Below are 24,088 nucleotides of genomic sequence, written 5' to 3' on the forward strand. Positions count from 1 at the left end.
TGAGCCCAGCAGATGAATGCAGTACACCTCTGCAGCCACAACAGTGCTCCCAGGAACCTAAGTCAAGTGGGAGAATCAATGAGGTAGTGACGACCAGCCTAAAGCTCCGGCTTGACAGCCCAGAGGAGAAGGAGACTGCACTAAGGGAACTGCGGGGATGGAAGTTCACCTACATGGCTACTTAGCCCTGGCAGGACCGCAACACAGCAGGGCCGAGAAGCAGCACCAGGAGAACAGACCAGCCGCCTTAAACACCACAGACCACAGGTAGGGGTACATCACAGGTTCCAGGATAAATGTCCCAGCTGCTAACTCGGGACCCGTAAGGGATCAGGCAGGTCCGCATCCCTGAGATAGTTGCTGAGGTAGTATATGTCACACATCCCAAGTTGCCAAAGCAGGATCGCTGATCTGGGATCTTCAGGCAAGGATGAAGGAGAGAGTGTGGAGCAAAATAGTTGTTAGCTGCAGGGAGAAACTCAGGTGTAAGCGCTCCAACCACCACACCAGTTTTCACATCAAGGAGATGGCATTCATGCAGGTCTCCACAAATAGTGGCCGGGCTTCAATGGAAATGTAGTCCCCGGGGTGGTACATGCTGGGGGATGGCACACCATGCTAATGAGGTCAGGTGATTCTATTTTTTTGTTGTAATTATGACTTATTTTCTTAATATTTAATTTTGCAAGTGATGGGAGTGGCACAATGGGCAGCACATTGTGGTCAGGGAGCTAGTAGTGCAGTTAGGTTGGGGCTGCTTTGGTGGTCTTGAGTCATCCAGACTGGCCACCAAAATGAAGGGGGCAGTGACATGATTGTGGAGCAGCCAAAAATGTGCCTAGGGGTGTCCTAACCATTGTTAACACACTTTGCAGTTATTGTGCTAGATACATTGATACTGTATGAAATTCATAAAATAACTATTGTCCTGAAGTGATCCCGTATAATAATGTTAATTAACTTTGGTCTCATATATATATATATAATTTTGGCGTATAATTTGCATTCTATATACAACCTACATATTGTTTTTGTGGGGTTTCCTGAGGCAACTCCTCTTTCACTTACCTTAAGAAATCTTTTCGACTTGGGTGGAGACATCACAAAGATGAAACAAATACTGATCTCTAAGGGGACAGTGGAATATCTATAATGGGTGCAGTGTGTGCTGTGCTTATGGACCCCTGGGTCCAAAGGGGGCCCACACCGCACTAACTGCACCCATTTGGTCTATACTTACCTTTCTGGTGTCCATCTGCATCTCCGTGTGTAAGCCCCCTCCTCCTCCGTAGCCAGCAGTGCAGTTAGTGCTTGAGCACTAGAGAGACTCTGGCACTGTGCCAGAGTCTAAAGCGCTTGTGCAGGTCTCCAGAAAAATGTCCGCCGCACATTTTCCCGGACACCTGCTCAAGCGCTGTTGTCTCTGGCACTGTGCCAGAGTCTTTCTAGTGCTCAGAGCACTAACTGCGCTGCCTGCTATGGAGGAGGAGGGGGCCCACACGCGGAGACTGCACACGGGTCACCTCCTTCAGAGATACACCCTTGTAAAGGGATAATACTGAAGAGCAACAAACAGGGGTTACATTATTCATATTCAAGTACTCATTTGCCCAGATTTCTCCAGGTGCAGTGATTTAATCAGTACTTGGTTTACATGTTTCTAATACTAGTTTTGAATTAAATGCATGGGTGATGCCAAAAAGGAAGTTTGTTGCGACAGATGATTTTAAAACAGCTTTTGTTTTTTAAGCCTTAAACAATCAATTGAGAAACACAGATATTTATCACAATGTTTGTTGTGTGCCAGTTTCCTCGTTGTCTAAAGGATTGACATAAATTACCATTAATCCGCATCTTTATATATAAGCAGTTTTATCCATTGTGTTAATGCAGTCACCAGACATGGAGGCTATAGCTGTAGTCCTTGTGCTTCTTACAATAAACCTTCCATCTGTCACAGGTGAGACCAAGACTTTTTCTACAAATACTTCATCTGTATTTTCTATTATTATATTTATATTTATATTATGCAATGTATGTATGTGTACCATATTTTAATTCTGTACTGTTACAAAAGGCTAGGGGATGATAGGTTCTAATAGTTACATAGTTGGCGAGGTTGAAAAAAGACAAAATGTCCATCGAGTTCAATCTGTATTATAAAATTATATTTTATATATTATATATTAGATGCTGTAACCTTGGATATTTCTTTCAGTTAGGAATTTCTCTAATTCATTTTTAAACTTATTTAGTGAGTCCATCATTACTACCTCCTCTGGTAGAGAATTCCAAATCCTTATTGCTCTTACTGTGAAGAACCCTTTCCTCCGTTGCGTATGAAATGTTTTTCTTCTAACCTCGAGGTGTCCTCATGTACTGTGTAGTGTTTTTTTGATAAACAGATCATCTGATAAGTCCTTGTATTGCCCCTAAAGTATTTATAAATATTAATAGTGCCTCTTTTCCAGTGAAAACATATCTAACCTTGTAAGTCTTTCCTCATAATTCAGTGCCTCTATCCCCTTAACCAGTTTGGTGATTTGCCTCTAAACCCTTTCGAGTTCCAAGATATAATTTTTATAGTGAGGTGCCCAGAACTGTACACAATATTCCAGGTGTGGCCACACCAATGATTTATACAGTGGCAGGATTACACTCTCATCCCTTGTCTCCATTTTCCATTTTAAGCATGCTAACACCTTATTTGCTTTTGTTGCACCATTTTGACATTGTGTACTGCTATTAAGTCTATTATAGATGAGCACACCCAAATCCTTTTCAACTACAGTTATCCCTACATTTTCCCCATTTAATTTATAGCTGCCCGATTGTTCTTAGCCCCAAAGTGCATAACTTCACATATTGCTATTTTGAACCTCATTCTCCATTTGTCTGCCCAGACCTCCAGTCTGGATAAATCATTCCATAGAGACTCAACATCTTTGTCTGAATTTATTACTTGACACAGTTTAGTATCGTCTACGAAAATTGACACTGTGCTTTCTAGGCTTACTACTGGGTCATTAATGAATATGTTAAACAGAAATGGCCCTAGTAATGAACCCTGCGGTATTCTACTGAGCACTGAGGTCCCCTCAGAGAACATCCCATTAATCACCACTCTTTATTCCCTGTTGTACAGCCAATTACTCACCCAAGTACAAATAGTGTTTCCTTTCCCAAGCTCTCTCAATTTGAAAATTAGTCTCTTATGTGGCACTTTGTCAAGGGTCTTAGCAAAGTCCAAAAAGACCACATCCACTGCTTTACTCTGATCAATATTATTGCTCACTTTCTCATAGAAGCATTTTAAGTTAGTTTGTGACCTGTCCTTCACAAAACCATGTTGATTCCTATTAATAACCTTTGAGGTATCCATGTATTCTAATATACTATCCCTTAATATACCTTCCAGTATTTTCCCCACTAAAGATGTCAAACTTGCTAGTCTATAGTTGCCGGGATGAGTTTTGACTCCCTTTTTAAATATTGGGACTACCTCTGCTATATGCCAGTCCTTCGGAATCATTCCTGATGTGATTGACTCACTGAAAATCAAATATAGGTGACTCGATAGCTTTCATAATAACCCTGTGATGTAGTCCATCCAGCCCAGGAGATTTACTTATCTTCATTTTACTTAGTCTCTCCCGGACTACTTCCTTGTTTAACCAAGTACTTAGCAATGGGTTGTTATTATCGCTTATGCTGTGCACTCCTCCCGTCAACCGGTCCTCTCTTGTGAATACTGATGAAACTTATTTATTCAATAAATCAGCTTTTTCCCTATCATCATTAATCAAGACATCCAACTCACCCTTTAGTGGTCCAATATTCTCCTTTTTTAACCTTTAACCATTTATTTACTTAGTGTAAAGAATTTTTGGGGGTTTGTTGTTCTTTCCTTTGTTTTTCGTTTTCTATTTTGGCTGCTCTGATTTCTTTTTTACATTTGTTGTTACATTCCTTGTAGAACTGAAATGAATCCGCCTTCCCATCAGACTTAAATGCTTTGAAAGCCTGCCTCTTTCTATCCATTTTCTCCTTGACCTTCTTATTAAGCCACATTGGTATAAATTTACTACTCCTGTTTTTGTTAACCTTGGGATTGAACAAATGAGTGTACTTATTGAGCACAGTTGTAAAAACCTCCCATATTTCAACTGTATTTTTTACCATGAAACACATTTTCCCAATTGATGTCCTTCATTGCTTGCTTCAGCAAGTTGAAATTAGCTTTTCCAAAGTTAAAAGTCTTAGACCCTTATAGTGTTGTTTTTGGAAGCTGATATCGAATGTGATCATATTATGATCGCTATTTCCTAAGGTCTCCCCTACTTCAGTATTTGATATTATCTCTGCATTATTAGTTAGCACTAGGTCCTGTATAGTCCTATGGCTAATTGGTTCCTCGATTACCTGGGACAAGAAATGATCTTAAAGCATGTTTAAGAACCTGTTTCCCCTAGCTATATTTTCTTTTTCGGTGTTCCAGTTTATGTCCTGGTAATTAAAGTCCCAGGGAAATATCAGTCTAATAGATATTGATTGGTAATTTCACAAAAAATTAATAACATATTTTAAAAAGTTTCTGCATGGGGATAATGTTGAAACATTTGGAACATTGGTGGTAGTTCAAAAGAAAGCAGTTTCCAGTCCCATTGTAAAAGCTGTTCATTAGTAGGTCACGAAATTCATATATCCAATCACAGATCACTTGTAAGATAATGTGAGTACTGTCCTTATCTCATGACTGAATTAACAGAAGTTCAGTAGTAGTTAACTACAGAGCCGTAACTAGACATTTTGGTGCCCTGGCCAAGAAAAAGCATTGGCACCAACACCACATACTGTATTTGTCGCATAGGGGCATAAGGTGAGCCCTGGTGCCCAGTGATAGCACTTGCTATGGTGCAATTTTCCGCATGATATACATATATACTTTTATAGAACATATATACCTGCAGAACACTCCCAAGAAAATGGATTTGTACACAAATCCTCTTATTCCATAATTTCTGCACTTAAGAGAGCTCTTTGTCATTTAGCTACATTATCCTTTATTTTACAGTAGAGATGTGCACCGGAAATTTTTCGGGTTTTGTGTTTTGGTTTTGGTTTTGGTTCCGCGGCCGTGTTTTGGGTTCGAACGCGTTTTGGCAAAACCTCACCGAATTTTTTTTGTCGGATTCGGGTGTGTTTTGGATTTGGGTGTTTTTTTCAAAAAAACCTAAAAAACAGCTTAAATCATTGAATTTCGGGGTCATTTTAAGCCCAGAGTATTATCAACCTGAATAACCATAATTTACACTTATTTACAGTCTATTCTGAATACCTCACAGCTCACAATATTATTTTTAGTCCTAAAATTTGCACCGAGGTCGCTGGATGACTAAGCTCAGCGACCCAAGTGGCCGACACAAACACCTGGCCCATCTATGAGTGGCACTGCAGTGTTACGCAGGATGGCCCTTCCAAAAAACACTCCCCAAACAGCACATGACGCAAAGAAAAAAAGAGGCGCAATGAGGTAGCTGTGTGACTAAGCTCAGCGACCCAAGTGGCCGACACAAACACCTGGCCCATCTAGGAGTGGCACTGCAGTGTCACGCAGGATGGCCCTTCAAAAAACTACTCCCCAAACAGCACATGAGGCAAAGAAAAAAAGAGGCACAATGAGGTTGCTGTGTGAGTAAGCTAAGCGACCCTAGTGGCCGACACAAACACCTGGCCCATCTAGGAGTGTCACTGCAGTGTCACGCAGGATGGCCCTTCAAAAAACTACTCCCCAAACAGCACATGACGCAAAGAAAAATTAAAGAAAAAAGAGGTGCAAGATGGAATTGTCCTTGGGCCCTCCCACCCACCCTTATGTTGTATAAACAGGACATGCACACTTTAACCAACCCATCATTTCAGTGACAGGGTCTGCCACACGACTGTGACTGAAATGACGGGTTGGTTTGGACCCCTACCAAAAAAGAAGCAATTAATCTCTCCTTTCACAAACTGGCTCTACAGAGGCAAGATGTCCACCTCATCATCATCCTCCGATTCATCACCGTGTACATCCCCCTCCTTACAGATTATCAATTCGTCCCCACTGGAATCCACCATCTCAGCTCCCTGTGTACTTTGTGGAGGCAATTGCTGCTGGTGAATGTCTCCACGGAGGAATTGATTATAATTCATTTTAATGAACATCATCTTCTCCACATTTTCTGGAAGTAACCTCGTATGCCGATTGCTGACAAGGTGAGCGGCGGCACTAAACACTCTTTCGGAGTACACACTTGTGGGAGGGCAACTTAGGTAGAATAAAGCCAGTTTGTGCAAGGGCCTCCAAATTGCCTCTTTTTCCTGCCAGTATACGTACGGACTGTCTGACGTGCCTACTTGGATGCGGTCACTCATATAATCCTCCACCATTCTTTCAATGGTGAGAGAATCATATGCAGTGACAGTAGACGACATGTCCGTAATCGTTGGCAGGTCCTTCAGTCCGGACCAGATGTCAGCATCAGCAGTCGCTCCAGACTGCCCTGCATCACCGCCAGCGGGTGGGCTCGGAATTCTGAGCCTTTTCCTCGCACCCCAATTGCGAGAGAATGTGAAGGAGGAGCTGTTGACCGATCAAGTTACACCTGACTTGATAATTTTCTCACCAGCAGGTCTTTCAACCCCTGCAGACTTGTGTCTGCCGGAAAGAGAGATACAACGTAGGTTTTAAATCTAGGATCGAGCACGGTGGCCAAAATGTAGTGCTCTGATTTCAACAGATTGACCACCCGTGAATCCTGGTTAAGCGAATGAAGGGCTCCATCCACAAGTCCCACATGCCTAGCGGAATCGCTCTTTCTTAGCTCCTCCTTCAATGTCTCCAGCTTCTTCTGCAAAAGCCTGATGAGGGGAATGACCTGACTCAGGCTGGCAGTGTCTGAACTGACTTCACGTGTGGCAAGTTCAAAAGGTGGCAGAACCTTGCACAACGTTGAAATCATTCTCCACTGCGCTTGAGACAGGTACATTCCACCTCCTATATCGTGGTCAGATGTATAGGATTGAATGGCCTTTTGCTGCTCCTCCAACCTCTGAAGCATATAGAGGGTTGAATTCCACCTCGTTACCACTTCTTGCTTCAGATGATGGCAGGGCAGGTTCAGGTATTTTTGGTGTTGCTCCAGTCTTCTGTACGTGGTGCCTATACGCCGAAAGTGTCCCGCAATTCTTCTGGCCACCAACAGCATCTCTTGCATGTGCCTGTCGTTTTTTAAATAATTCTGCACCACCAAATTCAAGGTATGTGCAAAACATGGGACGTGCTGGAATTTGCCCAGATATAATGCACGCACAATATTGCAGGCGTTGTCCAATGCCACAAATCCACAGGAGAGTCCAATTGGGGTAAGCCATTCTGCGATGATCTTCCTCAGTTGCCGTAAGAGGTTTTCAGCTGTGTGCGTATTCTGGAAAGCGGTGATACAAAGCGTAGCCTGCCTAGGAAAGAGTTGGCGTTTGCGAGATGCTGCTACTGGTGCCGCCGCTGCTGTTCTTGTGGCGGGAGTCAAAACATCTACCCAGTGGGCTGTCACAGTCATATAGTCCTGAGTCTGCCCTGCTCCACTTGTCCACATGTCCGTGGTTAAGTGGACATTGGGTACAACTGCATTTTTTAGGACACTGGTGAGTCTTTTTCTGAGGTCTGTGTACATTTTCGGTATCGCCTGCCTAGAGAAATGGAACCTAGATGGTATTTGGTACCGGGGACACAGTACCTCAAACAAGTCTATAGTTGGCTATGCAGTAATGATGGATACCGGAACCACGTTTCTCACTGCCCAGGATGCCAAGGCCTCAGTTATCCGCTTTGCAGCAGGATGACTGCTGTGATATTTCATCTTCCTCGCAAAGGACTGTTGGACAGTCAATTGCTTGGTGGAAGTAGTAAAAGTGGTCTTACGACCTCCCCTCTGGGATGACCATCGACTCCCAGCAGCAACAACAGCAGCACCAGCAGCAGTAGGCGTTACACTCAAGGATGCATCGGAGGAATCCCAGGCAGGAGAGGACTCGTCAGAATTGCCAGTGACATGGCCTGCAGGACTATTGGCATTCCTGGGGAAGGAGGAAATTGACACTGAGGGATTTGGTGGGGTGGTTTGCGTGAGCTTGGTTACAAGAGGAAGGGATTTACTGGTCAGTGGACTGGTTCCGCTGTCGCCCAAAGTTTTTGAACTTGTCACTGACTTATGATGAATGCGCTGCAGGTGACGTATAAGGGAGGATGTTCCGAGGTGGTTAACGTCCTTACCTCTACTTATTACAGCTTGACAAAGGCAACACACAGCTTGACACCTGTTGTCCGCATTTCTGTTGAAATACTTCCACACCGAAGAGCTGATTTTTTTGGTATTTTCACCAGGCATGTCAATGGCCATATTCCTCCCACGGACAACAGGTGTCTCCCCGGGCACCTGACTTAAACAAACCACCTCACCATCAGAATCCTCCTTGTCAATTTCCTCCCCAGCGCCAGCAACACCCATATCCTCCTCATCCTGGTGTACTTCAACACTGACATCTTCAATCTGACTATCAGGAACTGGACTGAGGGTGCTCCTTCCAGCACTTGCAGGGGGCGTGCAAATGGTGGAAGGCGCATGCTCTTCACGTCCAGTGTTGGGAAGGTCAGGCATCGCATCCGACACAATTGGACTCTCCTTGTGGATTTGTGATTTCGAAGAATGCACAGTTCTTTGCTGTGCTTTTGCCAGCTTAAGTCTTTTCATTTTTCTAGCGAGAGGCTGAGTGCTTCCATCCTCATGTGAAGCTGAACCACTAGCCATGAACATAGGCCAGGGCCTCAGCCGTTCCTTGCCACTCCGTGTGGTAAATGGCATATTGGCAATTTAACGCTTCTCCTACGACGATTTTATTTTAGATTTTTGCGACCTTTTTTTACTGATATTTTGTGTTTTGGATTTTACATGCTCTGTACTATGACATTGGGCATCGGCCTTGGCAGACGACGTTGATGGAATTTCATCGTCTCGGCCATGACTAGTGGCAGCAGCTTCAGCACGAGGTGGAAGTGGATCTTTGGAACCTCAACATTTTTGTTCTCCATATTTTAATAGGCACAACTAAAAGGCACCTCAGGTAAACAATGGAGATGGATGGATAGTTACTAGTATACTTATGGATGACGAGTGACTGACGACACAGAGGTAGCTACAGCCGTGGACTACCGTACTGCGTCTGCTAGTATAGAGATGATAATGATATAAAAAATATATATATATCACTACTGAAGGTATATATATAATATATAATGACGGACCTGCTGGCGCTGTCAGCAGACTGCTGAACTACTAGTATGAAGAAGATAGAAAAAAAAAAAAAAACCACCACAGGTAGGTATACAATTATGGACGAGCACTGACGACACAGAGGTAGCTACAGCCGTGGACTACCGTACTGCGTCTGCTAATATAGAGATGATAAAGATGATAGAGATGAACAAAAAAAATATAACACTACTGCAGGTAAATATTTATATAATATAATGAATGACGGACCTGCTGGACACTGTCAGCAGAATGCGTTTATAGAATAAAAAAAAACACACCACAGGAGTGTTTGTTTAACTTTTTCAGGCAGACAATATACTGGGGGTCAGTGGTCACACTGGCAGCAAAAGTGTGCACTGTACTCCTGCTATAACTGCTCCCCAGTCTCCCCCACGATTAAGCTGTGTGAGCAGCACTGGCAGTGAGCACTCAGCACAGTCAGATATAATACATACATAGATGATATATCATTATCATATTATCATGCTGCACACTGAGGCTGAGCACAGATATGGTATGTGACTGTGTATCGTTTTTTTTCAGGCAGAGAACCAATTAAAATTAAACTGGTGGTCACACTATCAGCAAAACTCTGCTGCACTGTACTGAGTACTCTTCCTAATGCTCCCCAAAATTAGTAAATCAATCAACTCAAGTGTCTCTAATCTAAACGGAGAGGACGCCAGCCACGTCCTCTCCCTATCAATATCAATGCACGTGTGAAAATGGCGACAACGCGCGGCTCCTTATATAGAATCCGAGTCTCGCGAGAATCCGACAGCGGGATGATGACGTTCGGGCGCGCTCGGGTTAACCGAGCAAGGCGGAAGGATCTGAGTCTACTCGGACCCGTGAAAAAAAAGCTGAAGTTCGGGCGGGTTCGGATTCAGAGGAACCGAACCCGCTCATCTCTATTTTACAGTAAATCAGACATTTCTTAGGAATCATACCCATGATCTTCAGTCACATCTTCCTTTATTTAAAGCACACATTTCAAAATATTGTCATATCCAGGATTCAAACCTTACATGTTGCACTTTACTCATGAAGCTATTTGCTCCTCTATGGGTAGAACGAGAGTATTCTGTAAAGTGGGCCTTAAATAAAGGAGCGTGTGATTGAATGTACTTAGGAACGTGGGGAGGAGATGGCGGCAGCCAGGTGATCCCAGGGATTAAAAAGGAGGAAGTTGCAAGTGAGATTGATTAAAACAGAAAATTGACAGGTGCTGCCGAACAGCGTCCCCTGCCTTGTGGTGCCCTGTGCAGTGCCACATGTCACACCATCCTAGTTATGGCTCTGTTCATTGGCATTTCTATAATGGGTGCAGTGTGTGCGGTGCACACAGGCCCCTGAGTCCCAGGAGGTCCCACACCGCACACACTGCGCCCATTTCGCCCAATACTTACCTTTCCGGAGTTCATCACTGACCATGTGTGGCCCCCTCCTCTCCCGTAGCCGTCGTGCTGCTGCTAGCGCACTGACCACTAGATACTCTGGCACAGTCCAGAGTGTGCAGCGCATGCACAGGACTCTGGCAAAATGGCACGGCGGCCATTTTTCGTAGTCCTGCGCATGCGCTGTAGACTCTGGCCCTGTGCTAGAGTCTAGAGAGCAGAGATCTCTAGCAGCTCTAGCGGCTACGGGAGAGGAGGGGCCCCACACATGGAGTCTGCACACAGGTCCCCTCCTCTCTAGAGACGCCCCTGGCCCTGGTTAACTATATTATGACGTAAATCCATTCAATAGTTCAATTCCTTTGATAATCCTATAATTTACTACTTAATGAAAAGCATATTCATTTAGTTATTGTTTAATTTATTGTAATTTAATAGGGAAAAACCACACACTTTGGGGTAAATTTACTAAAATGGGAGTTCTATTAAAGATGGGATGTTGACCATAGCAACAAATCAGATTCCAGGTATTATCTTCTAGAAGGTGCTAGATAAATGAGAAGTAGAATCTGATTGGATGCAATGAACAACATCCCATCTTAGTAAATTTACCCCATTGTTTATATTTCTGTACATTACACATTTTATACTGTATATTATTAATAGATTTATTTTGAGGGGTTAAACCCAATTTCAGAGCTTTGCTACATTATTGAAATGATTTCACTATTAGGGAAAAGCTTGTGTAAATACAAGGCTTACTGCATACAATAGTAAACAAAAATATTTTGGCTTTCAGACATTTCTGATGTAGACTTCAATCTTAACATTTGATGTTTTTATCAAAATCTAAAAAAACTAAAATGTTTCTTATTTATCCTTCTGACTCCACAGTTGTACAAGCATCTACAAGTAAGTAACACAATGCACACTATAAAATTGTGTTAACATTGTTTGCAGAAACCATCTTTAAGCTTTTGACTCCAGATAATTCCAGGTTAGGGCCAAATTCAGAGATGGCTGAAAATGCAATGCTGCATGCAAGCAGCATTGTATTTTTGTCCGATGTCCAGGAGGGGCATTCAGTAGGGATGCGGTCAACATCCCGCTGGACGGGATCCCGGCGGTCGAAATACTGATGCCGGAATCCCGACCGCCACAATCCCGACATATTCTCCCTCCGTGGGTGTCCACGACACCCATAGAGGGAGAATACAATAGTGTGCCGAGCGTAGCGAGGCACCGCTCCCGCAGCGAGGCGAGCGAAGCGAGCCCGCAAGAGGCTGCGTTCCGCTCGCCACCCCTGTCGGGATTGTGTGGTCGGGATTCCGGTGTCGGTATTTCGACCGCCGGGATCCCGTCCAGCGGGATTACATACTGATCCCATTCAGTAGACGAGATGCCTCCTGCATGAAGCTGCTATCTTGGCACTGTGACCGACGCTGCAAGGTGGGATTCAACATCGCGACCAACAGAAGTGGAGTCTGCAAGGCCAGTAAGTCTGCATGATGACATGCAGACCCTGGGCTCTCCTCTCACAAAAAATGTTGTAACATGCTCACATATCTGGGAACGCTAGCCAGGAGCATCCCCACACCCCCCTCCCCCCCCAGATGGGGGAACTGCAATGCAGTATATTGGGACCCTTTCTGCACATGCGCAGAATGAGTCCTGTGCAGACACAGTCCCCAAAACATTGGAGATGTGCAGTATTCAATGGAATAGCATACATATCTGAATCAGTCCCTTTATTATCTAAACTCAGGATTCAATTATCAGTGATGGACCTCAAGGTGGGTCGAAATGAAGAAAAGTTGCTTTTTTTTGTGCGTTCTTTTGTAAAATATAATTACTGATATTATAACTAAGCTTTTAATTCAATGGTTTAAAATGATGTTCAAAAAGTGAAATCATACAACATATAGATAAAAAACAATGCATTAGAGCAGATGTATAAAGCCTGGAAATTTGATAAAGAAGTGACAAAGCAGTGATAAGTGGAAGGTGATAACGCACCAGCCAGTCATTACGGGTTTGAAAAATGACAGTTAGGAGCTAATTGGCTGATGTGTTATCACCTTGCACTTATCACTGCTAAATATCATCTTTGTTCTGATTTTTAACTATCTAATTACTTTTACACACAGAAGCATTGAAGATCCCGTTGATCTGTCTGAAGCAGGTCTATTTATTCACAATATAATAGAACTGTAACTATTTCTTGCGAGTTTACAACTTGCACCCATTTACAATGTGCAAGTTATAGGTTAGGAATGGGAAAACTTCCGGATGCAAGTTTACCACCTGCGAGAAGTGATAATGTGAGATTAGTGTGAGTTTGCATATTCTTGTAGCCTATTACATGTGCGAGTTTACAAAAGTTGTGAGTTTTGTTGTAAACTTGTACATTTTGCAATTTCTCATCTTATTACATTCTCCCTTATAGGGAAATTTACTAAGTTCCCGATTCCATTCGAGATTGTATTTTTGCCAAAAATTCATCTCAGTAATTTACTAAACGCTAAACATGGCAGTGTTTGGTCAATTCGTATTCAATATCAGAGCCAATCACACATATACGAATCAATACACCATCGACCATTTTCACATACACCCCATAGAACACAGGAATTTACCAACAATATATATTCCTAATCACTGCTGACACAACACTGCAGCAAAAGAATGGAAATTTTACATAAATAGAACTTTAAATTAGAGATGAGCGGCAAACACGTTTCGGATTTTGTGTTTTGGTTTTGGATCTGGATCTCCGCTCGTGTTTTGGTTCTGGATTGGTTTTGCCAAAACCACCCTTTCAGGTTTTAGTTTTGGATCTGGAGGATTTCTGAAAAAAAAATAGAAACAACTAAAATCACAGAATTTGTGGGTAATTTTGATCCTACTGTATTATTAATCTCAACATTAATTTCCACTCATTTCCAGTGTATTTTGAACACTTCACAATATTGTTTTTAGGCCAAACGGTTGCACTGAGGTCGCTGGATGACTAAGCTAAGCGACACAAGTGTGCGGCACAAACGGAGGCTTAGCGTGGAGACATGACACACACACATTTAGCTACAGACATACATAAACACCCACATATACACAGATATACTCACATATACACACAGATAAACACACAAATATACACGTAGATATACACAGACATACATAAACACATATACACAGATATATACACACACATAAACACACAAATATATACACAGACATGCACATATACACACAGACATACATAAACACACACATATACACAGACACACATCGACATGCATACACACACACACATATACTCACACATACTATATACAAAGATATATACACACACACACACACGCACACACATAGACACACAGACATATATGTACAGTATAAACATAAACACACACATATGCACACAGACATATACACACATATAAACACATTTATATACACACACACACACACACACACACACACACACATACACAGAAACATACATTATACACAGACATAAATACATACACTCATATACACACAGTATACACACATTCATTATCACCAAAAGAGCAGCAGCAGAGCAGCTCCTTGTTCTAGCCTGGAGGGGTGGAGCTTCCATGAGATTGACCTCCGTGGGCAGAAGGAAAGGACTGAGGAAAGGGAAGGGGTGGCCACCACACTGCCTGCAATTTACAGATCACTGAATGTAGATACCTGACAGCCACAGATTCCCTAACAACACACTACACTGCACTGCACAGCAATCAGTTACATGGAACATGCAGGCAGTGCGGTGGCCACCCCTTCCCTCTCTCCTAGTCATCTCCTCCTACCCGAGTCCCGGCTCCAAACTCTGTTACAGAGACGAGCTGGTGCCTTCTGTCCCCAGCAGCGCCTGAAGCTCAAGCTCCACTCAATCCACCCTCACTACGCTGCCTGGGCACAAAGACCTAGCCTATCTAGGAGTGGCACTGCAGTGGCAGACAGGATGGCAGTTTTAAAAACTAGGCCCCAAAGAGCACATAAAGCAAAGAGAAAAAAAAGGCTGTGGCGGAAATGTTTGGTTTGTTTGGGCCCCCACACAAAAAGAAGCGATTAATCCACCCACAAAAAAAGAAGCAATTAATCACTCCTTGAACAAACTGGCTCTACAGAGGCAAGATGTCGTCCTCATCCTCCGATTCCTCACCCCCTTCAGTGTGTATGGTGCATGGTGGCCAAAATGTAGTGCTCTGATTTCAACAGATTGACCACCCTTGAATCCTGGCAAAGCGAATGATGGGCTCCATCCACATGTCCCACATACTTAGCGGAATTGCTCCATCTTAGCTCATCCTTCAATTTCTCCAGCTGCTTCTGCATAAGCCTGATGAGGGGAATGACCTGACTCAAGCTGGCAGTGTCTGAACTGACTTCACGTGTGGCAAGTTCGAAGGGTTGGAGAACCTTGCACAACATGGAAATCATTCTCCACTGTGCTTGAGACAGATGCATTCCCCTCCTTTACCTATATCGTAGGTGGCTGTATAGGCTTGAATGGCATTTTTCTGCTCTTCCATCCTCTGAAGCATGTAGAGTTTTGAATTCCATCTCATTACCACCTCTTGCTTCAGGTGATGGCAGGGCAGGTTCACAGGGTCAGGAGTGTTTGCTGGCACTCCAGTCTTCAGCACGCAGTTGCTGAATGTCGAAAGTGTCCTGCAATTTTTCGGGCCATCGACAGCATCTCCTGCACGCCCCTGTCATTTTTAAATCAACTCTGCACCACCAAATTAATTGTATGTGCAAAACATGGGACGTGCTGGAATTTGCCCAGATGTAATGCACGCACAATATTGGTGGCATTGTTATATACCACAAATCCCCAGGAGAGTCTAAGTGGGGTAAGCCATTGTGCGATGATGTCCCTCAGTTTCCGTAAGAGGTTGTCAGTGGTATGCCTCTTTTACGGAAATCGGTGATACACAGCATAGCCTGTCTAGGAACGAGATGGCATTTGTGAGATGCTGCTACTGGTGCCGCTGCTGTTGTTGCTGCGGGAGGCAATACATCTACCCAGTGGGTTGTCACATTCATGTAGTCCTTAGTTTGCCCTGCTCCACTTTTCCACATGTGCGTGGTTAAGTGGACAGTGGGTGCAACTGCATTTTTCAGGACACTGAGGAGACTTTTCTTAATGTCCCTGCACAGTCCGGGAATCACTTTCTTAGTGCAGTGGAATCTAGACAGGATTTGGTACCGGGGACACAGTACGTCCATCAACTGTCTAAATCCCACTGCACTAATGGTGGATACCAGATGCACATCTGAAACAAGCATAGTTGTTATGGCCTCAGTAATCCGCTTTGCAACAGGGTGACTGCTGTCATATTTAATCTTCCTCGCAAAGGACTGTTGGACAGTCAACTGCTTAGTTGAAGTAGTACAAGTGGTCTTCCGACTTCCTCTGTGGGATGACGATCGACTCCCAGCAGCAACAACAGCAGCGGCAGCAGCAGCAGTTGGCATACCACTCAATGATACTCTGGAGGAATCCCACTTAGGATAGGGATCGTCACTTATGCCAGTGACATGGCCTGCTGGACTACTTACGTTCCTGACTGAGGAGGAAATTGACATTGAGGGAGTTGGTGGTGTGGCTTGCAGGAGCTTGGGTACAAGAGGAAGAAGGGATTTAGGTGTCAGTGGACTGTTTACGCTCTTAGTTAAAGTTCCTGAACTTGACAATGACTTCTGATGAATGTGCTGCAGGTGATGTATAAAGGAGGATGTTCCTGGGTGTTTAACATCCTTACCCCTACTTATTATGAACTGACAAAGGCAACACATGCCTTTACACCTGTTGTCAGGATTTGTGGAGAAATAATTCCACACCAAAGTTGTGGCTTTTTTCGCATTTTGCCAAGACATGACAATGGGCTTTCTCATCCCATGGACAACAACTGTCTCCACTGGTGACTTATTCAAACAAATCACATCACCATCAGAATCCTCATCGTCAACTTCCTCCTCAGAACCAGCTACACCAATATCCTCCTCATCCTGGGGTACATCTACAGTGACATCTTCAATCTTAATATCAGCAACTGGACTGGTGGTGCACCTCCAAGCACTTGGAGAGGGCGTGCAAATGGTGGTAGGAGCCTCCCCTTTCCATACAGTATTGGGAAGGTCAGGCCTAGACATCTCAACCATGGATACACTTGGACTCTCCTTGGGGATTTTTGATATCTCTGGACGAACAGCAGTTTTTTCTTGTGCTTTAACATGCTTAATTTTTTTTTATTTTTCGAGAGGGAGGAGGGCTTCTATCCTCATGAGGAGCTGAGCCACCAGTAATGAACATAGGCCAAGGCCTTAGCCTTTTATTGCCACTCTGTGTTGTGAATGGCATATTTCTCATCAGATCATTTCTTTTTTTTCCTGATTATTAATTTTTGCTTCTTGGATTTAACATGCCCTCTATGACACTGGGAATTGGCCTTAGCTGACGACATTGATGGAATTGCATCATCAGTGTCAAGACTGGCGGCAGCAGCAGCTTCAGCACTAGTACTAGGAACTGAAAGTGGTTCCTGATCTTCCCCTATTTTTTCCTCCAAATTGTTGTTCTCCATTTCACAGGACAGCACACCTTTATTATTACAGCACACAAAACAGTGCCTTTTTACTTTCACAGCACCCCTTTATTCTTACAGCATACAGAAACAGTGAACTTTTATTTTAACAACAGCACCCCTGTATTTTAAAGCATACAGGACCATTGTGCTTTTATTTTAACAATAGAACCACAGAGTGTTTACAGCATACAGGGCCAGTGTAATATTATTTTAACAGCAGCACCCCTGTTTTTTTTTACAGCATACAGGACCAGTGTGCTTTTATTTTAACAACAGCACCCCTGAATTGTTACAGCATATAGGGCAAGTGTACTTTTATTTTAACAACAGCACCCCTTAATTGTTACAGCATACAGGGCCAGTGTACTTTTATTTTAACAACAGCACCCCTGTATTTCTACAGCTAACAGGACCAGTGTACTTTTTTATTTGTTGAATCTGTTTATTTCGATTTTGTCATATAATATTGTACATAATATAAACAGACGCATTCAGGAGGCATTCAAAATAGAATAACTGAATAGAAATGTGTACACAGTAATACCAGTGGGTTAAAGGTTACCAAAGTAGGGAGCCATAGGTAGACGTGGTAAGTCATTAAACATTAACATATACCAAGGCCGTAAAGCCAACATCAGTAAATAGATATGTCAAGTGATTAAGTGAACGTCCAGGAACTATAAGGGTGGTACGTATGAAAACTTCTGCCAAGGTATCACAATAATAACATCGGCAGATTATGTGTGCAAATAGTAAAACAATCATAAACAAGTTAATAGTGTAGAACAAGAAGTAACACTACTGAAAACGCATCATTAAAAGAAAAGAAGAAAGTAGATAAAAAGAGAAAAAAGATAAGAACAAGAGATGTTGGGGAGAGGGATGTGGGGACACACATGTGGAGAGATGGGGAGGGATGGTGAGAATGCCATATTATTATGAGATTGTAATTAGTACTTTAATATAAGTTCAGACAGTGTGATAAGTACAAGGAATACAGGGGGGAAAGTTTCAGAATGCAGAGTCTTTCAGAATTTTCCTGTGAAGGAACCATTCAGTTTGTTCAAACACTTTAAAGATCTGAGTTTGTGTGGACTGGTCCCGTGAATCAATATAGGTTCCCCATTTTTTATAGAAAGACTTGACCCCGACTTCTATATTAACCTGGGCTGATTATCTGTCATAATATAATATTTGTAAGAGTTTGCCATGGACCTCCACTAGAGTGGGTGAGGATGAGGAAAGCCACTGAGACAAAGTAATTTTTTTGGAGACCGTTACTAGGACGTTGTTAAACGGTAAGGACCTTCGGTTCCCCGTACCGAGGTCCCATTCTGAGAAATTCGCACATAAACAAGATAAAGGAGTTGCCACCACTCTTACATGGAGTAATTGGTTAATATATGCCACTAGTTTGTGCCAGAATCGTCGTATCAGTCCACACTCCCAAAACATATGGTAAAAGGAAGCTATGCTTACATGACATTTAAGGCATTCCCCAGATTCTGCAGGGTTAAATCTAGTGATGTGCACCGGAAATTTTTCTGGTTTTGTGTTTCGGTTTTGGATTTGGTTCCGCGGCCGTGTTTTGGATTCGGACGCGTTTTGCCAAAACCTCCCTGAAATTTTTTTGTCGAATTCGGGTGTGTTTTGGATTCGGGTGTTTTTTTTACAAAAAACCCTCAAAAACAGCTTAAATCATAGAATTTGGGGGTTATTTTGATCCCATAGTGTTATTAACCTCAATAACCATAATTTACACTAATTTTCAGTCTATTCTGAACACCTCACAATATTATTTTTAGTCCTAAAATTTGCACCGAGGTTGCTGGATGGCTAAGCTAAGCAACACAAGTGGCCGACACAAACACCTGGCCCATCTAGGAGTGGCACTGCAGTTTCAGGCAGGATGGCACTTCTAAAAAATAGTTTCAAAACAGCACATGATGCAAAGAAAAAAAGAGGCACACCAATGTCGCTGTGTGACTTAGCTAAGCGACACAAGTGGCCGACACAAACACCTGGCCCATCTAGGAGTGGCACTGCAGTGTCAGGCAGGATGGCACTTCAAAAAAATAGTCCCCATACAGCACATGATGCAAAGAAAAAAAGAGGCACACCAAGGTCGATGTGTGACTAAGCTAAGCGACACAAGAGGCCGACACAAACACCTGGCCCATCTAGGTGTGGCACTGCAGTGACAGGCAGGATGGCACTTCAAAAAAATAGTCCCCAAACAGCACATGATGCAAAGAAAAATGAAAGAAAAAAGAGGTGCAAGATGGAATTGTCCTTGGGCCCTCCCACCCACCCTTATGTTGTATAAACAGGACATGCACACTTTAACAAACCCTTAATTTCAGCGACATGGTCTGCCACATTACTGTGACTGAAATGACTGGTTGGTTGGTTTGGGCCCCCACCAAAAAAGAAACAATCAATCTCTCCTTGCACAAACTGGCTCTACAGAGGCAAGATGTCCACCTCATCATCATCCTCCGATTCCTCACCCCTTTCACTGTGTACATCCCCCTCCTCACAGATTATTAATTTGTCCCCACTGGAATCCACCATCTCAGGTCCCTGTGTACTTTCTGGAGGCAATTGCTGGTGAATGTCTCCACGGAGGAATTGATTATAATTAATTTTGATGAACATCATCTTCTCCACATTTTCTGGAAGTAACCTCGTACGCCGATTGCTGACAAGGTGAGCGGCTGCACTAAACACTCTTTTGGAGTACACACTGGAGGGAGGGCAACTTAGGTAGAATAAAGCCAGTTTGTGCAAGGGCTTCCAAATTGCCTCTTTTTTCTGCCAGTATTCGTACGGACTGTCTGACGTGCCTACTTGGATGCGGTCACTCATATAATCCTCCACCATTCTTTCAATGGTTAGAGAATCATATGCAGTGACAGTAGACGACATGTCAGTAATCGTTGCCAGGTCCTTCAGTCCAGACCAGATGTCAGCACTCGCTCCAGACTGCCCTGCATCACCGCCAGCAGGTGGGCTCAGAATTCTAAGCCTTTTCCTCGCACCCCCAGTTGCGGGAGAATGTGAAGGAGGAGCTGTTGACGGGTCACGTTCCGTTTGACTTGACAATTTTCTCACCAGCAGGTCTTTGAACCTCTGCAGACTTGTGTCTGCCGGAAAGAGAGATACCATGTAGGTTTTAAATCTAGGATCGAGCACGGTGGCCAAAATGTAGTGCTCTGATTTCAACAGATTGACCACCCGTGAATCCTGGTTAAGCGAATTAAGGGCTCCATCCACAAGTCCCACATGCCTAGCGGAATCGCTCTGTTTTAGCTCCTCCTTCAATGTCTCCAGCTTCTTCTGCAAAAGCCTGATGAGGGAAATTACCTGAATCAGGCTGGCAGTGTCTGAACTGACTTCACGTGTGGCAAGTTCAAAGGGTTGCAGAACCTTGCACAACGTTGAAATCATTCTCCACTGCACTTGAGTCAGGTGCATTCCCCCTCCTTTGCCTATATCGTGGGCAGATGTATAGGGTTGAATGGACTTTTGCTGCTCCTCCATCCTCTGAAGCATATAGAGGGTTGAATTCCACGTCGTTACCACCCCTTGCTTCAGATGATGGCAGGGCAGGTTCAGGAATGTTTGGTGGTGCTCCAGTCTTCGGCATGTGGTGGCTGAATGCCGAAAGTGGCCCGCAATTCTTCGGGCCACCGACAACATCTCTTGCATGCCCATCGTTTTTAAAATAATTCTGCACCACCAAATTCAATGTATGTGCAAAACATGGGACGTGCTGGAATTTGCCCAGATGTAATGCACGCACTATATTAGTGGCATTCTCCAATGTCAAAAATCCCCAGGAGAGTCCAATTGGGGTAAGCCATTCTGGGATGATGTTCCTCAGTTTCCGTAAGAGGTTGTCAGCTGTGTGCCTCTTATGGAAAGCGGTGATACAAAGCGTAGCCTGCCTAGGAACGAGTTGGCGTTTGCGAGATGCTGCTACTGGTGCCGCCGCTGCTGTTCTTGCTGCGGGAGGCAATACATCTACCCAGTGGGCTGTCACAGTCATATAGTCCTGAGTCTGCCCTGCTCCACTTGTCCACATGTCCGTGGTTAAGTGGACATTGGGTACAACTGCTTTTTTTAGGACACTGGTGACTCTTTTACTGATGTCTGTGTACATTTTCGGTATCGCCTGCCTAGAGAAATGGAACCTAGATGGTATTTGGTACACAGTACCTCAATCAAGTCTCTAGTTGCCTCTGAATTAATGATGGATCCCGGAACCACGTTTCTCACCACCCAGGCTGACAAGACCTGAGTTAACCGCTTTGCAGCAGGATGACTGCTGTGATATTTCATCTTCCTCGCAAAGGACTGTTGGACAGTCAATTGCTTACTGAAAGTAGTACAAGTGCTCTTCCGACTTCCCTTCTGGGATGACGATCGACTACCAGCAGCAACAACAGCAGCGCCAGCAGCAGTAGACGTTACACTCAAGGATGCATCGGAGGAATCCCAGGCAGGAGAGGACTCGTCAGAATTGCCAGTGACATGGCCTGCAGGACTATTGGCTTTCCTGTGTAAGGTGGAAATTGACACTGAGGGAGTTGGTGGTGTGGTTTGCAGGAGCTTGGTTACAAGAGGAAGGGATTTAGTGGTCAGTGGACTGCTTCCGCTGTCATCCAAAGTTTTTGAACTTGTCACTGACTTATGATGAATGCGCTGCAGGTGACGTATAAGGGAGGATGTTCCGAGGTGGTTAACGTCCTTACCCCTACTTATTACAGCTTGACAAAGGCAACATACGGCTTGACACCTGTTGTCCGCATTCGTACTTAAATAATTCCACACCGAAGAGCTGATTTTTTTTGTATTTTGACCAGGCATGTCAATGGCCATATTCGTCCCATGGATAACAGGTGTCTCCCCGGGTGCCTGACTTAAACAAACCACCTCACCATCAGAATCCTCTTTGTCAATTTCCTCCCCAGCGCCAGCAACACCCATATCCTCATCCTGGTGTACTTCAACAGTGACATCTTCAATTTGACTATCAGGAACTGGACTGCGGGTGCTCCTTCCAGCACTTGCAGGGGGCGTGCAAATGATGAAGGGCGCAAGCTCTTCCCGTCCAGTGTTAGGAAGGTCAGGCATCACAACCGACACAATTGGACTCTCCTTGTGGATTTGTGATTTAGAAGAACGCACAGTTTTTTGCTGTGCTTTTGCCAGCTTAAGTCTTTTCATTTTTCTAGCGAGAGGATGAGTTCTTCCATCCTCATGTGAATCTGAACCACTAGCCATGAACATAGGCCAGGGCCTCAGCCGTTCCTTGCCACTCCGTGTCGTAAATGGCATATTGGCAAGTTTACGCTTCTCATCAGATGCTTTAAATTTAGATTTTTGGGTCATAAACATCTTAGTGATAATTGGTGGACCCCTTTCTTTGAAAGTAAAGCATTCATAACCATAACCAGAAATAACGACACTGAGACTTGAATTTGGCAGAAAATTGCTAGCTATTTATTTGTCCCTAACCATTGGGAAACCTGTAATAAAAGAGATTAATTTAATATGCCGCTCCAGCTGGCATATGGTGGCGGCCCAAAAGAACGGCTCCTTAATCTAAATTAACTTAAATAACTAAATCCTATAAATTTACTAAAAGCTTACCATAAACCGGTAATAGGTGACAACTCAACCCCCACAGTGACTACCCACCGCTCCTGGGTGCCCTGCCGCTGCCTTCCCGGACGGGTGGTCAAGCGGCCATAAGTCGATGGAGGTGAGTGCACCTAAACCACAACCAACTGTAAAACACTACAGTTTTCTCTACCATACGAAACTGCCGTTCTTTTCCGCCAATAAATAGCCAACGATAAAACAGCCAACAACTTAGAGCCACAGCACCACGTGCCACTATTTCCAACTACCAGGGCGGGTGGGTGGGAAACCGAGTCACCAAGAGACTTAAAATGGCTTCACCATCCCTATATATATCAAGCCCTCCCCCTTAAAGAAGGCTGTACTTTCCTTACAGCTATGTCCACCCCTCCCCAGATGTTTAACCCTTTCCTCTCCTATGCAGTCAATACTCTCTTCTAAACATCTTAGTGATAATTGGTGGACCCCTTTCTTTGAAAGTAAAGCATTCATAACCATAACCAGAAATAACGACACTGAGACTTGAATTTGGCAGAAAATTGCTAGCTATTTATTTGTCCCTAACCATTGGGAAACCTGTAATAAAAGAGATTAATTTAATATGCCGCTCCAGCTGGCATATGGTGGCGGCCCAAAAGAACGGCTCCTTAATCTAAATTAACTTAAATAACTAAATCCTATAAATTTACTAAAAGCTTACCATAAACCGGTAATAGGTGACAACTCAACCCCCACAGTGACTACCCACCGCTCCTGGGTGCCCTGCCGCTGCCTTCCCGGACGGGTGGTCAAGCGGCCATAAGTCGATGGAGGTGAGTGCACCTAAACCACAACCAACTGTAAAACACTACAGTTTTCTCTACCATACGAAACTGCCGTTCTTTTCCGCCAACAGCGAAAGACTCATCCCCAAAGTCTTTCGCACCGCCACCATAAAACCTACCCTAACTCCTGCAAAGCGAAACCTAGATCCTCCAGAAAAAACATCATCCCCTCATCGGATAGATGTACTCCATCGCGCCGGAAAAGGTGGCTGTCTCTGAACCGTATCCTCGGGTGGCGAACC

The 24,088-nt window shown here is 43.9% G+C and overlaps 1 protein-coding gene across 14 annotated transcripts in view; it reads left to right on the forward strand.

Moving 5' to 3' along the window:
- The first annotated feature begins 1,883 nt into the window (after positions 1-1,883).
- Positions 1,884-24,088, forward strand: part of LOC135056544 (deleted in malignant brain tumors 1 protein-like) — a 244,276-nt gene continuing 222,071 nt past the window's right edge. For all 14 annotated transcript variants that reach the window (XM_063961862.1, XM_063961863.1, XM_063961867.1 and 11 more), the window contains exons 1-2: positions 1,884-1,960; positions 11,645-11,662. In XM_063961862.1, the coding sequence (XP_063817932.1) occupies positions 1,888-1,960; positions 11,645-11,662 (91 nt within the window). In that variant the 5' untranslated portion in view covers positions 1,884-1,887. The remainder of the gene's footprint in view (positions 1,961-11,644; positions 11,663-24,088) is intronic.

Source organism: Pseudophryne corroboree, chromosome 3 (assembly GCF_028390025.1).
Source record: "Pseudophryne corroboree isolate aPseCor3 chromosome 3, aPseCor3.hap2, whole genome shotgun sequence".
NCBI lineage: Eukaryota > Metazoa > Chordata > Amphibia > Anura > Myobatrachidae > Pseudophryne > Pseudophryne corroboree.